Below are 17,986 nucleotides of genomic sequence, written 5' to 3' on the forward strand. Positions count from 1 at the left end.
ATTCTCTCTGGTTTACTTATCTCGTGTTTCCAATGTCTTAAGTAGATTTGCCGAGTCAGTGAGGTGGTGGCTTCATATTACTGCTGTCTTGTAGTGCCGTTTAGTGCAGACACAAAGCCAGGAAGCCTGTCGTAGTTGCCAGCCTGTCAAGGGGAATAGTTTTCTCTGACGGGATTCCAGTCAAGAGCAGAGCCAAACACCAGTCCAGGCCCTGCTCAGGGCAGTCCAACTCAGGATTCACTGCCCATAAAGGGTGAGGAGCTGAATGGGGGGGGTGGCCCTCCAGCCAGCCATCCTGAATCTTTCTGTATTATTATGGGCTGCTATCCTTCTGGAATGAGAGTGAGGGATTATGGGAGATGAGAGTGGATGGTACAGCATTACTGTTAGTGAATGTGGCAAGGTGCCCCGTATGATAGAGTAGGCAGTGCAGAGGGTATACAGAGCTAGTGGATTCAGAGGTTGGGGGTGGGTGAGGGCAGGTAGGGGAAATATTGCAGGTAATAGTGAGAGTGGTAGATCGTGAGCCTTGGTGGGAGGTGGGGACAGTAGCAGAGACAGAGTGAGTGTGAGGAAGCAGAGGGAAGATGGTGGCACTTACTCTGACAGAGTGAAGAAGGACATTCACTCTCTCCCTTTTCTGCTGGTCATTTCTCCAGACGGGCTGAGATGGCTTTCAGCTGAATGGACACCTGGGCCCAGGCTGGCATGGTTTATGGTGGCATGGCCTCCACCGCTGGTCCTGGAGGGAAGAAGAAGTCCCATCAGCACCAACCTGGCCAGCACCATGACCAGAGCTCTGCCCACACAGCAAGGTGTCAATTCCTCATGTCTGCGCTGTCTAGGGCAAAGGTCAGCAACTGTGCAGCTCCACACTGTCCCGGCTTGTCTGGGTCCACAAACGGACTCTTCAAAATGGCGCAAGGGATGCTGTGAATTCTGGGATACCTGTTGAGTGGTGATGTTTCGGAAATGGTAAATGGTAAGATGGGGCAGGAATCAATCATGACAGACCATGGCTAGGCCAGGTAATTAAATAAGCGAGGGGCTAGATTAGAGTGGTGCTGGAAAAGCACAGCAGGTCAGGTAGTATCCAAGGAGCAGGAAAATCGACGTTTCGGGCAAAAGCCCTTCATCAGAAGGGTTTTTGCCTGAAACGTCGATTTTCCTGCTCCTTGGATACTACCTGACCTGCTGTGCTTTTCCAGCACCACTCTAATCTAGACTCTGGTTTCCAGCACCTGCACTCCTTATTTTTATGTAATTAAATAAGCAAGTTTGGTGGGATACAATGAGAAAGCTCGCTAGGCCTCGTGGTGAGAAATCCTTCAAAATCACAACACAACTTGGACTTATCCCAAACAACATAAGAGTCAGCTCTTGCCTGTCTCGTCTCCTTAATATCTCAAGCACTTCAACCAAATCACCCTGTACCTTTCTCAATTTCAAGGATTACAGCCCTAATTTGTGTGATATTTCCTTGTGTTTTAACCTTGGTCGTCCAAGGTATGATTCTGCTAAATCTACACTGCATTCCCTTTAAGACCTGTATATCTTTCATAAGGTATGGGGCTCAGAACTGCTCCCAGTGACTCCCAGGTATGGTCTCACCATGGCTTTGCATAACTAAAGCACTACCTCTGTTTAATTATATTGTAGCCCTCTTGATATAAAGGCCAACATTCCACTAGCATCTGGATTTTTGACATTTTAATAGTTTATACAAGTGGACTAGAAAGTTTCTCTGAACTTCCAACCATTGTTTACAAAAGATCCTATTCAATTCTTTTAGAGATTTAAAGTGGATGATCTCATAGCTTCCAACATTCAAATCCACTGGCTGCAATTTTGCACGTTCATTTCACCCATCAATATCTCTTTGTGGTATAGGTTTCCTTCTGCATTCTATACAATCCCACCTCTCTTTTACATGATCAAAAATTTGAATGCTTAGATTAGATTAGATTACTTACAGTGTGGAAATAGGCCCTTCGGCCCAACAAGTCCACACTGCCCCGCCGAAGCGCAATCCACCCATACCCCTGCATCTACCCCTTACCTAACACTACGGGCAATTTAGCATGGCCAATTCACCTGACCTGCACATCTTTGGACTGTGGGAGAAAACTAGAACATCTGGAGGAAACCCACGCAGACACGGGGAGAATGTGCAAACTCCACACAGTCAGTCGCCTGAGGCGGGAATTGAACCCGGGTCTCTGGCGCTGTGAGGCAGCAGTGCTAACCACTGTGCCACCGTGCCGCCCACAAATGTGTGGCCTTCTGTTCCATATGTTCTGTCATATCCTGTTGATAAGAGTGACCTGTCCATTATCTGATACTGTTCCCTTTGGTCCATCCAATTTCCTCATCAGGTCAATAACTTGTTTCTCGTTCCATTTGTTTTAGCTTTAGCTCATGGTCTCTAATGATGCACTTTGTAAAATGCCTTCTGGAAGTCCATATCAATAACATCCATACACAGCAATAAGAAGTTTGGAAAATTACAATAAAAGCAGCAATTGCTGCAGAAACTCAGCAGGTCTGGCAGCATTTGTGGAGAGAAAGTGGAATTAACATGTCAAGTTGAGAAACTCTTCTTGAGAACTGGACTCAAAATGTTAATTCTGCTTTCTCTCCACAGAGGCCACCAGACCTGCTGAGTTTCTCCAGCAAATGCTGTTTTTATTTCAGATCTCCAACATCTGTAATTCTATGTTTTATTTTTGTCAGTCACCTGATTATAATTTTCCAATGTTCTCACCTACTTCCTTTAAGGGCCTGGAATGAATTCCCTCTGCTCCTCAGTATCAGTCACACTTCAGTTGCACTATTTTCTTCATTACTATAATTTTGCTTATGTTAGTTTTAGTAAGATCCTGTCCCTAACTCAACAATATTTTTCCGGGAATTTCTGGCATGTATTTCCACTATCGTCGCTAAGTAATTATTCAATAAAACATCAATATCCTTAACGTAATTCACACTGTCACCATTAGCAATTACCAATGGGCCAACATTACTCACGACCACAATTTATCCTGGTACAATTCCAAAACTAATTTGTGTTGGTTTTAATATCTTTCTTCTATTCATGTATCGTTTCCATAGCTCTCATTTTCTGAATTGTCATCCTTTGTTGTTCTTTGTACATTTCCCTTTCATCAAGATCAGTGCTATTTTTTGCATTAATGAAAGGCTTTCTCTCTTAGTTTAATGTTGGTCCCTACCTTCATCATTCTTGCCTTTTTGGCAGGTCGACCTCTTGGACACCAGGGGTATAAACTGGTTCTTTATCAGAAATTTGTTTTTTGAAAACCTCCCATCTTCTGTCCATCTTTTTAACCATGAAAAGACTTTCTCAGTTTAGTGCAGACAATCTTATTACGGTCAGCCTTACTGAAATCTAACGTTTTAGTGGCTATTGTGTGGTTCTTTCTTTCAAACACTCCAGTGAACTTGACCATATTTGTATCACCAATGCATAAACGTTCATGCACGATTAGTATATTAACTAACTCTTGTTGGTTCTTAGCCATATTGGGACTGTGACCCTATCCACCAGAGGGGAAGCTAACAGCCTCCCCAACATGCTCATTTCCAGGGGACCCTGGTGAATATCAGTGTCCTTTACAAACTGAATTTTCCTAACAAGGACGTTAGAGAAGCCATGTCCACTCTGGAAAACTTGCATAGGGGCCAAGAGAGAGGAGGCAGATTCGAGGCTGGAGTAACTGCACTGGGGCTCGGTCAAATCTGCACTGGAGGACCCATGTAGGGACCAAAAATATAGGAACTGGAATCGGCCATTCAGCCCCTTGAGTCTGTTCTGCCGTTCAATGAGGTCATGACTGATCTGCAGCCAACTCCATATGCCTTTAACCCGTATCCCTTAATACCTTTGCTTTACAAAAGTTCATCTATCTGAGATTTAGAATTAACAACTGATGCATCTGCTACCTAGGGTGGCACGGTGGCTCAATGATTAGCACTACTGCCTCACAGCACCAGGTTCAATTCTAACCTCGGGCGACTGTCTGTGTGGAGTTTACACATTCTACCCATGTCAGTGTCGGTTTTCTCCAGGTGCTCTGGTTTCCTCCCACAGTCCAAAGATGTGTGGGGCTGCTGAATTGGCTGTGTTAAATTGCCCATAGGGTCAGTACATTAGTCAGAGGGAAATGGATCTGGGTGGGTTACTCTTTGGAGGGTTGGTATGGGCTTGTTGGGCTGAAGGGCCTGTTTCCTCACTGTAGGGAATCTAATCTAATTTGTGGAAGAGATTTACAAACATTTATCACTTTTTGTGTGTATCAGTGCTTCCTAACATCTCTACTGAACGACCTGACCCTAATTCTCTGACTATAGAGAGGGGAGTGTTCCCAGAGAGTTAACATTTCACAGAGTTAATGCTTTGAGTCCCAGGAACCTTCTTAAGAAGTTGTGCTGTTTTCTTTCCAAAGAGGCCACCAGACCTGCTGAGTTCCTCCAGCAATTTCTGTTTAGAACATAGAACATAGAACAATACAGCACAGAACAGGCCCTTCGGCCCACGATGTTGTGCCGAACTTCTATCCTAGATTAAGCACCCATCCATGTACCTATCCAAATGCCGCTTAAAGGTCGCCAATGAATCTGACTCTACCACTCCCACGGGCAGCGCATTCCATGCCCCCACCACTCTCTGGGTGAAGAACCCACCCCTGACATCTCCCCTATACCTTCCACCCTTCACCTTAAATTTATGTCCCCTTGTAACACTCTGTTGTACCCGGGGAAAAAGTTTCTGACTGTCTACTCTATCTATTCCTCTGATCATCTTATAAACCTCTATCAAGTCACCCCTCATCCTTCGCCGTTCCAACGAGAAAAGGCCGAGAACTCTCAACCTATCCTCGTATGACCTACTCTCCATTCCAGGCAACATCCTGGTAAATCTTCTCTGCACCCTCTCCAAAGCTTCCACATCTTTCCTAAAGTGAGGCGACCAGAACTGCACACAGTACTCCAAATGTGGCCTAACCAAAGTCCTGTACAGCTGCAACATCACCTCACGACTCTTGAATTCAATCCCTCTGCTAATGAACGATAATACTCCATAGGCCTTCTTACAAACTCTATCCACCTGAGTGGCAACCTTCAAAGATCTATGTACATAGACCCCAAGATCCCTCTGTTCCTCCACCTGACCAAGAACCCTACCATTAACCCTGTATTCCGCATTCTTATTTGTTCTTCCAAAATGGACAACTTCACACTTGGCAGGGTTGAACTCCATCTGCCACTCCTCAGCCCAGCTCTGCATCATATCTAAGTCCCTCTGCAGCCGACAACAGCCCTCCTCACTGTCCACAACTCCACCTATCTTTGTATCATCTGCAAATTTACTGACCCACCCTTCGACTCCCTCATCTAAGTCATTAATAAAAATTACAAACAGCAGAGGGCCCAGAACTGATCCCTGCGGAACTCCACTTGTAACTGGACTCCATGCTGAATATTTACCATCTACCACCACTCTCTGACTTCGACCGGTTAGCCAGTTTTCTATCCAATTGGCCAAATTTCCCTCTATCCCATGCCTCCTGACTTTCCGCATAAGCCTACCATGGGGAACCTTATCAAATGCCTTACTAAAATCCATGTACACTACATCCACTGCTCTACCCTCATCCACATGCTTGGTCACCTCCTCGAAGAATTCAATAAGACTTGTAAGGCAAGACCTACCCTTCACAAATCCGTGCTGGCTGTCCCTAATCAAGCAGTGCCGTTCCAGATACTCGTAAATCCTATCCCTCAGTACCCTTTCCATTACTTTGCCTACCACAGAAGTAAGACTAACTGGCCTGTAATTCCCGGGGTTATCCCTATTCCCTTTTTTGAACAGGGGCACAACATTCGCTACTCTCCAGTCCCCTGGTACCACCCCCGTTGCCAGTGAAGACGAGAAGATCATTGCCAACGGTACTGCAATTTCCTCTCTTGCTTCCCACATAATCCTAGGATATATCCCGTCAGGCCCGGGGGACTTGTCTATCCTCAAGTTGTTCAAAATGTCCAACACATCTTCCTTCCTAACAGATATCTCTTCTAGCTTATCAGTCCGTTTCACACTCTCCTCTTCAACAATACAGTCCCTCTCGTTCGTAAATACTGAAGAGAAGTACTTGTTCAAGACCTCTCCTATCTCTTCCGACTCAATACACAGTCTCCCACCACTGTCCTTGATCGGACCTACCCTCGTTCTCGTCATTCTCAGGTTTCTCACATACGCATAGAATGCCTTGGGGTTATCCTTGATCCTATCCGCCAGGGATTTTTCATGCCCTCTCTTAGCTCTCCTAATCCCTTTCTTCAGGTCCCTTCTGGCTATCCTGTATCCCTCCACTGCTCTGTCTGAACCTTGTTTCCTCAACCTTATGTAAGCCTCCTTCTTCCTCTTTACTAGACATTCAACCTCCCTCGTCAACCAAGGCTCCCTCACACGACCATTTCTTTCCTGCCTGATCGGTACATACATATCAAGGACACGTCGTATCTGCTCCTTGAAAAAGTCCCACATTTCCACCACATCCTTCCCTGGCAGCCTATGCTCCCAACGTATGCTCCTCAAATCCTGTCTTACAGCATCGTAATTTCCCTTCCCCCAATTGTAAAAACTTCCTTGTTGTGTGCACCTATCCCTCTCCATAACCAAGGTGAAAGTGACAGAATTGTGGTCGCCATCACCAAAATGTTCACCCACTAACAAGCCCACCACTTGTCCCGGTTCGTTACCGAGTACCAAATCCAATATGGCCTCCCCTCTGGTTGGACAATCTACATACTGCGTTAGAAAAGCTTCCTGGACACACTGCACAAACACCGCCCCATCCAATCTACTTGATCTAAAGAGCTTCCAATCAATATTTGGGAAGTTGAAGTCGCCCATGACTACGACCCTGTGGCTTCTGCACCTTTCCAAAATCTGTTTCCCAATCTGTTTCTCCACATCTTTGCTGCTATTGGGGGGCCTATAATAAACACCCAACAAGGTGACTGCACCTTTCCTATTTCTGACTTCAGCCCATACTACCTCCAGAGGCAGATCTCCCTCAAACTTCCTTTCTGCAGCCGTTATACCATTTCTAATTAGCAATGCCACCCCCCCTCCTTTTTTACCACCCTCCCTAATCTTACTGAAACATCTGTAACCAGGAACCTCCAACAGCCATTCCTGTCCCTCATCTATCCATGTTTCCGTGATGGCTACAACATCGTAGTCCCAGGTACCGATCCATGCCTTAAGTTCACCCACCTTATTTCTGATACTCCTTGCATTGAAGTATACGCACTTGAGCCCATCTCTGTGTCCGTAAGTAGTCCCTGTCAGTGCTACCTTCTCCACAGCCTCCCTACAGTCTTGGACATCCTGACACACAGCTAGCTTACTTGCTGGACTACAAGTCCGGATCCCATCCCCCTGCCAAATTAGTTTAAACCCCCCCGAAGAGTGCTAGCAAACCTACCCCCCAGGATATTGGTGCCCTTCTGGTTCAGGTGCAACCCGTCCTGTTTATACAGGTCCCACCTTCCCCAGAATGCAGTCCAATTGTCCAAATATCTGAAGCCCTCCCTCCTACACCATCCTTGCAGCCACGTGTTCAACTGCACTCTCTCCCTATTCTTTGCCTCTCTGTCACGTGGCACCGGCAACAACCCAGAGATGACGACTCTGTCTGTCCTAGCTTTTAGCTTCCAGCCTAACTCCTTGAGCTCTTGAATGACCTCCCCGCCCCTCTTCCTACCTATGTCGTTGGTGCCAATGTGTACCACGACTTCTGGCTGCACACCCTCCCCCTTAAGGATTCTGAAGACACGGTCCGAGACGTCTCGGACCCTAGCACCCGGGAGGCAACAAACCATCCGAGAGTCTCGCCCATGTCCACAGAACCGCCTGTCCGTCCCTCTAACTAGAGAGTCCCCTATAACTAGCGCTCTCTTCTTCTCCCCCTTTCCCTTCTGAATCTCAGAGCCACAGACCCCTTCACTGCAGCTTACACCTGCAAGGCTGTCCCCCCCAACAGTTTCCAAAGCTGCATACTTATTTTTTAGGGGAACGACTACAGGGGAACCCTGCACTGCCTGTTTCTTCCCCTTCCCACCTCTAACTGTTACCCAGCTACCTCTGTTCTCTGGCGTAACTATGTCCCTGTAGCTTCTATCGATCACCCTCTCAGCCTCTCTAATAATCCTCAGCTCATCCAGTTCCAGTTCCAGTTCCCTAACTCGTTCGGTGAGGATCAGGATCTGACTGCATTTCCTGCACACGAAGTCGGCAGGAGTATCGGTGGTCACCCCTACCTCAAACATCCTGCAGGAGGAACATTCCACCGCCTGTGCTGCCATGACTGTACACTGTCTCCAAAAACAAGAACACTGAGTCAATAACCTGTGGACTTTAAAGTTAGGTTAGAGGAGGAGGGTGGGAGGGAGGCCCTACGAAAGTAGGACCTGGGGTCTAGAACACACCCACTCAAATACTAATCACTTACCTTCCCGCCCAGCTATGCGCTCCAACCTCACTTCCGCTGCCCGCTACAGGTAAGTAATTTTGAAACAAACTGTCTTACCTTAGCTGTAGTCTCCCGGGTTCGTTTTTCCTCGGCCGCTGCTCCCACTCAAATGACCGTTGGTGAATTAAAGGGGGAGTATTTATACTCACCGTTCTCCTTCCCGGCTGCCCCTCTGTTTACCGTCACTTCCTCTGCTGCTCCCGCTCTTTTTGTGAAGAGAGAAAAAAAAACCGCTGCCCGCTACAGGTAAGTAATTTTGAAACAAACTGTCTTACCTTAGCTGTAGTCTCCCGGGTTCGTTTTTCCTCGGCCGCTGCTCCCACTCAAATGACCGTTGGTGAATTAAAGGGGGAGTATTTATACTCACCGTTCTCCTTCCCGGCTGCCCCTCTGTTTACCGTCACTTCCTCTGCTGCTCCCGCTCTTTGTATTTGTTACTGGTTCCAAGTTAACCGAGAGCTTCTGAGAAGCCATTTCGAGAAGCCTGGTGTTTTGATTGCCCTTGTCAAAATGGCCGAGACGGAGGTGGGTACTGCAGATGCTGGAGATTAGAGTCAAGAGTAGAGTGCTGCTGGAAAAGCACAGACAGCATCCAAGGAGAAGGAAAATTGACGTTTCAGGCAAACGGATTCCTGATGAAGGGCTTTTGCCCGAAACATCAATTTTCCTGCTCCTCAGACGCTACCTGACCTGGAGCTGTGCTTTTCCAGCACTACTCTGATCTTGAGTCATCAAAATGGCCGTTGTGAGTTGAAACATGGTGATAGTCCATCAGAATGGCTAAGTGGAAGTCATTAACATCTTGCTTCAGTACAGGACAGTCATACTTTGTAATTCCCGTGTATTCTGGTCTTCATGGGATTTAGGACATTTCTAGGCTGTTTATAGTCACAGTCAGTGACAGGCCAGGTCTCCAGGATAAAGAAATGATAATGGACTAACTGGCTTTGACTTGTAGAAGGTTCTGGAGAGATCCCGTGGATTTCAGTCACATGATGATAGCAACTGCATTAAGAGTCAGGCAGCGTCAACCGTTATTTTATAACAAAGATTGAAGCAGAAGAATCATGAGAAGGTTATAGTTTTACACAATAAATTATGATTTATGCTCATACCCTTTGGTCATTATATCATCAGTGAAAAGAAATAAATTCAGTTCATCTAAAGAATGAAGCAGCATGGATGAGCAGGAGGTCAGGCTGGGAAATCTTTCTGAATTTTGAGGGAAAGCAGAGAGAAATGCCTCACCTGGAAGCCCATTAGTCATTGCTAATGTGGATAATGTTAATTACAATAAGGATATTCTTGTTATATTGAATAAATACTTTGTGGTGATCGTGGAATCGCCATGGGGCAGGCGAGCTGGAGCCAGACAGCCACCAGAGGGCAGTATTGTCTCAAAGGACACAGCATGGTGGGCCATGACCTCCAGCTCACTGAGAATCTGTGCTGGTTTCACAGCTAACTGCAGCACTCCAAACATGGTGTCTATATCACTGTCCCTTACTGGGGAGAGGAAATGCAGGCTGGGTGACTGCTTTGTGGAACACATACATTCTGTCCATAAAAATGCCCCTGAGCTCCCAACACAGCACCATGTTCCCTTGCCAACATCTCTGTCTCAGGCCTGATACAGTGAGGCTCAATACAAACTGGAGGAACAACATCTCACCTTCCGTTTGGGAATCTTACAGTCTTCAGAATCAATCTCAAGTTTAGTAATTTAAGAAAATAGACACCTCCTTCCTTTGCTATTACCTATCCCCACACACCCCAGGTTGATTTCAGCACAGCGAACCCATTCTCAATTACTTGTGAATCCCCATCATCGCCAATCTCGCTTCTCTGTAAAATACAACAAGATCTGTGGATGTTGGACACCTGAAATCAAAACAGAAAGTGCTGGAGAAACTCAGCAGGTCTAACAGCATCTGTAGAGAGAAATTAGTTAACGTTTCTGAGTCCAGGGGTTCCGATGTTCTGATGAAGGGTCTCTGGACTCGAAATGTTAACTCTTTTTTTCTCTCCATTGTGACACAGATATATATTAGGAGTTATATTCCTCAGCCTGACCCCTATTCATCCCGACAGTGTACATCCCAGCAATCTGATAGCTTTCTGTCTCTGAGTAAATTTCTCATCCACACTGTCCCTATGAGCTTCATGTCATTGAAGCAGTATATTATGTGGCAGTTATTGCAAGTCCCCACATTCCATTTGCACAAGAACCTCTGATTCCTTTTGTTCATTCTTGAAGATTTTTCACACAAAAGACTAAATCTTACTTAGCTTTGCTCAGTGTGAGTTACTTTGAAGTGTTGGGGGTTTATTTTTCACCTTGAGGCTTCAGAAGGTTTCTCGCTGAATCGCGCCTCTCTGGCCTCTTTAATTATCGACCCTGCCCCTACGCCATCCCTCTCATCAGATCCTGCCCCATCCTACCACCTGCAACTCTCCTACAGCCCACCACTGCTGAGCTATCTGAGATTTTGGGCAGCACGGTGGCACAGTGGTTAGCACTGCTGCCTCACAGCGTCAGAGACCCGGGTTCATTTCCCGCCTCGGGCGACTGACTGTGTGGAGTTTGCACGTTCTCCCCTGTCTGCGTGGGTTTCCTCCGGGTGCTCCGGTTTCCTCCCACAGTCCAAAGATGTGCAGTTCAGGTGAATTGGCCATGCTAAATTACCCGTAGTGTTAGTTAAGGGGTAAATGTAGGGGTATGGGTGGGTGGCGGGTCGGTGTGGACTTGTTGGGCCAAAGGGCCTGTTTCCACACTGTAAGTAATCTAATCTAATCTAATTGACTGGCATCCTTGGGGCCAGTGCCATCTTTAAGAGCCTCCTGTGCCAGCCAGGTAAGCACTGTTGCTGTGGAGATGCCCTGTATGGTTCCTGACATGTGCCTTGGGTGTGGGAGACAAGGGGCTGGGGTATTTGGTGCTGGACTTTGTGAACAGCATCCTGGAGTTCTGGTTGGATGGGCTGGTACAGAGGACTGGCAGTGAAGGACATTGCCACCTGGATCAGTGCAGTCTCAGACATCCAGGGGAATGCCCAGCACATGGTTAGAAGGTCAATGACCATCTCCCCTTTGCCAGGATAGGTGCCATCATCCTCTCACCAATACCTCACCCTCACTGTATCTCTGCCAATGTACTCATCTCCCACCAGGGCTCATGCTGTATCACCCTCACTATTGCCTACAACATCTTCCCTCACTCTAATCCTCAGTGCCATGAACCTGTCATGCCCTCTGTGCTGCCCACTCACTCATCCTCACCCGCACCAACAACAACAGCTGTGCCACCAACTTCCATCTCCCTTAACCCTGCCTCTCTCTAATGCCAAGGGGATAGCAGCCCTCAATGGGGCAGAAAGACCTGGGTTGCCTGACATTCAGCTCCTCACCCATTATGTGGAGAGGGTCCTGATGCTGACCGCCCCCTAATGGCTGGCTGACTGACTGTGTCTGAGTCCCTGGAATGGAGTCAGAGACTGCCCTTCACTTCCTGTGTCAGGAGCCCCTGACAGAAAGCTGTCACCCTTGGCTTGACTGAGGACTGCTAGCATCCATGAGAAGCTTCCTGCTTCAGTCCCAAATTAGTCCTTCCATTCCCTTCACTACGCTTTAACATTTTATAGATGGATAACATCGGAATCAAGATCAGGAGTAAGTCATTCGGCACCTCAAGTCTACTCCTCCATTCAATGAGATTGTGACTGATCTGACTGTAGACGTTCCTGCTCCCCCCACCCCCCTCCCCCCACCCCCCTCCCCGCGCCCCACCCCCACCCCCCAGATACCCTTACACTCCCTTGACAGTCAATTTCTAATGGCTGAAACTGTTCCCATTATTTCTGCTGTGGGTGTCATTTCAGCTTCTGTGGGAATTCACGTTGTTGAATTAAAGCAGCAACATTATTGGATTTCTGAATCACAAAACTGACTCCAGCCACTGCCACCCTCAATCCCCTGCCCACTCAAGGGGACAAACCATTAATATGTCCGTGCAAATGATTACTGACTCTCAAAGCTGGGAAATGTCTATGAGCACTCAGTTTACTATTGATGTCAATGTCATCAAAGTAGCCTCAAGGTCTCTTGTTCTAAACTGCACATTCCACTTGAACATAATGCAGTCAGAAAGTTGGTCAGTTGTCAATAATAACATGATGTCAAATAATTGAATGCTTAATAAATTAGGAGTAAAATGGTACATTCGGAAAACTAATCTGTATTTACTTTAAATTACTGATAACATTTAGCAAACAGCATAACTGAAAAAGATTGGGTTTTAAAGTATTTGACCTTGAAAATCATTGAGATAAAGTACAGGTGGCATCCCTAGGATAGCACCAATATTGTACTCATCAACACGAAACCTACAAAATCAATGCCTGACCCTTGCCACTCTCCATCTCTACACCCTGCCTCTCCCTCCCCCAAACCCAATGAGATTGGTTTTTAAGGGACTGGCAGAGGTTCTGTCCTTTAACAGGTATGTTGGAATATGTTCGACTCAATGGAGATTGATTACAGTTGAATTCCTGGTGTTTTCCGATGGTTTCCACTGGTCTCATGCTGAAGTTGTGGTGGGAGACTGGCAGAATCTTGTAACCAGCTGTCATTACCCTCTCCACACATTGTACTGAGCTGAGTAAATGTGAACACCATTCCTGGGAAACAGGAACAGAGGGGGCTCTAAAAACAAACCGTCAGTGGGATATTCAGCTGAACAATATGATCAGCATGAAAAAAATGTACCTCAGCAATTTTGGATGAGAGGATTTTGCAGAGACTGGGTGTAGCTAAGAACCTGTATTTGCCCCAAGGCTTCCATTAGGACTCAGTTAATGGGAAGACAGTATTTTCTGTGATGGTGCTGAAGGTCACAAATGAAATCATTCTGAGCAGAGTCTCCACAGCACGGGCCTGAAAGCAGCAAATCTTCAAAACCTGAGGTCAAGTGCAAGCAGACAGATTCACACTGACCTTTCTCAATTTGGTCCTGATTTAATGTTTGGGTTTAGATTTGAGTGAAATCCCTCTTTCCAGTTAGCATTGCTAATTTTAGAATCAAACTCAGCAGGCAGGTTAGAAAAAGGCAAGAAGAGTTTTCAGGGGATCTACAGGGTAAGATATTGTTGATGTTTAAAAGCACTATCTCTGAGGTATGTGCCAGTAAATTATTGGTGGTGTCATTTCTTTCCAATGTTAATTACAGGTCTATTGTTTGAGGGCATAAAGCCGACAACTGATAAACCACAGGGTTCAGAACTTCAAACAACTTAACAAAGTTTGGCTTTTCCTTGAGAGATCCAGAATTACCCTTCACCAGACTCCCACAGCTAAGGGTTTTGTTTATGCTGGCAAGGTCACCATTTCTTGCTATTCCTAATTGCCCCTGGATGGTGTGGGAAGAGCTGGCTTCTCAAACCACTGCAGCCCACGTGGGGTAGGTACACAACTGTAGCCCACGTGGGGTAGGTACACAACTGTAAACCACGTGGGGTAGGTACACAACTGTAAACCACGTGGGGTAGGTACACAACTGCAGCCCACGTGGGGTAGGTACACAACTGTACCCACGTGGGGTAGGTACACAACTGTAGCCCACGTGGGGTAGGTACACAACTGTAGCCCACGTGGGGTAGATACACAACTGTCGCCCACGTGGGGTAGGTACACAACTGTAGCCCACGTGGGGTAGGTACACAACTGTAGCCCACGTGGGGTAGGTACACAACTGCAGCCCACGTGGGGTAGGTACACAACTGTAAACCACGTGGGGTAGGTACACAACTGTAGCCCACGTGGGGTAGGTACACAACTGTAGCCCACGTGGGGTAGGTACACAACTGCAGCCCACGTGGGGTAGGTACACAACTGCACTCCACATGGGGTTGGTACACAACTGCAGCCCACATGGGGTAGGTACACAACTGCACTCCACGTGGGGTAGGTACACAACTGTACCCACATGGGGTAGGTACACAACTGCACTCCACGTGGGGTAGGTACACAACTGCACCCCACATGGGGTTGGTACACAACTGCAGCCCACATGGGGTTGGTACACAACTGCACCCCACATGGGGTTGGTACACAACTGCAGCCCACATGGGGTAGGTACACAACTGCACTCCACGTGGGGTAGGTACACAACTGCACCCCACATGGGGTAGGTACACAACTGCACTCCACGTGGGGTAGGTACACAACTGCACCCCACATGGGGTTGGTACACAACTGCAGCCCACGTGGGGTAGGTACACAACTGCACCCCACATGGGGTTGGTACACAACTGCAGCCCACATGGGGTAGGTACACAACTGCACTCCACGTGGGGTAGGTACACAACTGCACCCCACATGGGGTTGGTACACAACTGCAGCCCACATGGGGTAGATACACAACTGTAGCCCACGTGGGTTAGGTACACAACTGTAAACCACGTGGGGTAGGTACACAACTGTAGCCCACGTGGAGTAGGTACACAACTGTAGCCCACGTGGGATAGGTACACAACTGCAGCCCACGTGGGGTAGGTACACAACTGCAGCCCACATGGGGTAGGTACACAACTGCAGCCCACGTGGGGTAGGTACACAACTGCAGCCCACGTGGGGTAGGTACACAACTGTACCCACGTGGGGTAGGTACACAACTGCAGCCCACGTGGGGTAGGTACACAACTGTAGCCCACATGGGGTAGGTACACAACTGCAGCCCAAGTTGGGTAGGTACACAACTGCAGCCCACGTGGGGTAGGTACACAACTGTAGCCCACGTGGGGTAGGTACACAACTGTAGCCCACGTGGGGTAGGTACACAACTGTAGCCCACATGGGGTAGGTACACAACTGCAGCCCACGTGGGGTTGGTACACAACTGCAGCCCACATGGGGTAGGTACACAACTGCACTCCACGTGGGGTAGGTACACAACTGTACCCACATGGGGTAGGTACACAACTGCACTCCACGTGGGGTAGGTACACAACTGCACCCCACATGGGGTTGGTACACAACTGCACCCCACATGGGGTTGGTACACAACTGCAGCCCACATGGGGTAGGTACACAACTGCAGCCCACGTGGGGTAGGTACACAACTGTACCCACGTGGGGTAGGTACACAACTGTACCCACGTGGGGTAGGTACACAACTGCAGCCCACGTGGGGTAGGTACACAACTGCAGCCCACGTGGGGTAGGTACACAACTGTAGCCCATGTGGGGTAGGTACACAACTGCAGCCCACGTGGGGTAGGTACACAACTGTAGCCCACGTGGGGTAGGTACACAACTATAACCCACGTGGGGTAGGTACACAACTGCAGCCCACGTGCGGTAGGTACACAACTGTAGTCCACGTGGGGTAGGTACACAACTGTACCCATGTGGGGTAGGTACACAACTGCAGCCCACGTGGGGTAGGTACACAACTGTAGCCCACATGGGGTAGGTACACAACTGTACCCACGTGGGGTAGGTACACAACTGTACCCACGTGGGGTAGGTACACAACTGTAGCCCACATGGGGTAGGTACACAACTGCAGCCCACGTGGGGTAGGTACACAACTGTAGCCCACGTGGGGTAGGTACACAACTGTACCCACGTGGGGTAGGTACACAACTGTAGCCCACGTGGGGTAGGTACACAACTGTAGCCCACGTGGGGTAGGTACACAACTGTAGCCCACGTGGGGTAGGTACACAACTGCAGCCCACGTGGGGTAGGTACACAACTGTAGCCCACGTGGGGTAGGTACACAACTGCAGCCCACGTGGGGTAGGTACACAACTGTAGCCCACGTGGGGTAGGTACACAACTGCAGCCCACATGGGGTAGGTACACAACTGTAGCCCACGTGGGGTAGGTACACAACTGCAGCCCACGTGGGGTAGGTACACAACTGTAGCCCACGTGGGGTAGGTACACAACTGCAGCCCACATGGGGTAGGTACACAACTGCACTGTTGACCAGGGAGTTCCAGATTTCGACCCAGGAACAGTGAAGAAACAGTGTCAGAGTTCGAAAATGTGAAACCTTTTTCTCCTTTATTCGCCGCTGAGATGTGTGTGTGTGTGTGTCCCTGGCTGGTCGAGCATACATGAGTGCATCTGTATTTGGAGAAGGTTGTGGTGAGCTGCCTTCTTGAACTGCTGCAGTCCATATCCTGTCGTACATCCATGTAGGCTGTTCGGAAGTGAAACGTGCAAAAAGGGGAACTTGCAGGTGGTGGTTCCTCCATGGATCAGTTGCTGTTGCCCATCACATGTGATAGGTCACAGATTTGGAACACGTTGAAGGAGTGTTGATGACTTTGTACAGTTTAACTTGTGGATGGTACACACACTGCTGCTATTGGATGCTGGTCGTGGAGGGACTGGATGCTTAAGGTAGTGGATATGACTTCAGGCATCTGAGCTGCTTTGTCCTGGATGGTGTCATGCTTCTTTAATGTTGTTGGGGCTGCCTTCATTCAGGCACGTGGGGAGTATCCCATCACACTCCTGACTTGTGCCTGGAGGATAGTAGGCAAGCTTTGGGGAGGCAGGACATGAGATACTCACTGCAGGATTCCCAGCTTCTGATCTGCTTTTGTAGCAACTGTAGTTACGTGACTAATCCAGTTCAGTCTTGGGCCAATTATCAACTTCGGAATGTTAATAGCGTAGGATTCAGCGACGGTAAGACTATTGAACAACAATGGGGAATAATTGCATTCCGTCTTGTGAACACCTCCACTTCTGAACCTATGATGGAGGGACTGTCATTGATGAAGCAACTGAAGACGTTTAGACCGAGAACATTACCCTGAGGAACTCCTGCACTGCAATTAACCCAGTAGGAGGTCACATGTCCCTCTTCAGTACACTAGTTTACCTTGCATTTTAGGTTTGTTGGTTTAATATGTAACTATGTTGTAAAGACTCGCACCTGTAGCAATATGAGGGGGAAGTTTCGAAATGGTTTTGCTGAAACATGTGGGGAAAGTGAGTTCATTGTGGGGAAGTGAGTGGTATTTTGTGAATTCAAGAACAAAAGATCGATTGGATTTTTTTTTCAATGCAGATAGACTCGGAGCTGTAGAGCAGCCAAGAGTGATTTGGATATCGATGTACGGATCTTCAATCGCTAAAATGAACATGAATTTGTGAAGCCACAGCATAGTGAAAGAATTTGGAGAGGGAGGGAGAATTGAAAGGAGGATGAACAAATGAATCAAGCAGATTCCTTAAATGCAAGTATAATGGCATCTTGAAAAGCATGGATCTGGTCCCTGAGATAAGTGAAGTGTTAGCATGAGGTTAGAAAGAGAAATCAGTGATAAGCAGTTTAGAGGATTGGACTTCTGTAAAAACAGCATTTTCAGGAGTCAAAAGCCTGCATTTCAATTGCTATAAGTGGAGAGCAT

At 47.7% G+C, this 17,986-nt stretch overlaps 1 protein-coding gene and 1 long non-coding RNA gene across 4 annotated transcripts in view; one reads left to right on the forward strand and one right to left on the reverse strand.

The window, feature by feature from the left end:
• Positions 1 to 8,868, reverse strand: part of LOC140453131 (uncharacterized) — a 33,158-nt gene extending 24,290 nt beyond the window's left edge. Inside the window, exons 1-2 of the long non-coding RNA XR_011952310.1 lie at positions 8,616 to 8,868; positions 602 to 742 (exon numbers count right to left, since the gene is read on the reverse strand). This is a non-coding gene — a long non-coding RNA (uncharacterized lncRNA). The remainder of the gene's footprint in view (positions 1 to 601; positions 743 to 8,615) is intronic.
• LOC140453129 (adhesion G-protein coupled receptor G5-like) overlaps positions 8,663 to 17,986 on the forward strand; it is a 90,361-nt gene continuing 81,037 nt past the window's right edge. For all 3 annotated transcript variants that reach the window (XM_072547539.1, XM_072547540.1, XM_072547541.1), the window contains exon 1: positions 8,663 to 8,804. In XM_072547539.1, the coding sequence (XP_072403640.1) occupies positions 8,668 to 8,804 (137 nt within the window). In that variant the 5' untranslated portion in view covers positions 8,663 to 8,667. The remainder of the gene's footprint in view (positions 8,805 to 17,986) is intronic.

This window comes from Chiloscyllium punctatum, chromosome 26, assembly GCF_047496795.1.
Source record: "Chiloscyllium punctatum isolate Juve2018m chromosome 26, sChiPun1.3, whole genome shotgun sequence".
NCBI lineage: Eukaryota > Metazoa > Chordata > Chondrichthyes > Orectolobiformes > Hemiscylliidae > Chiloscyllium > Chiloscyllium punctatum.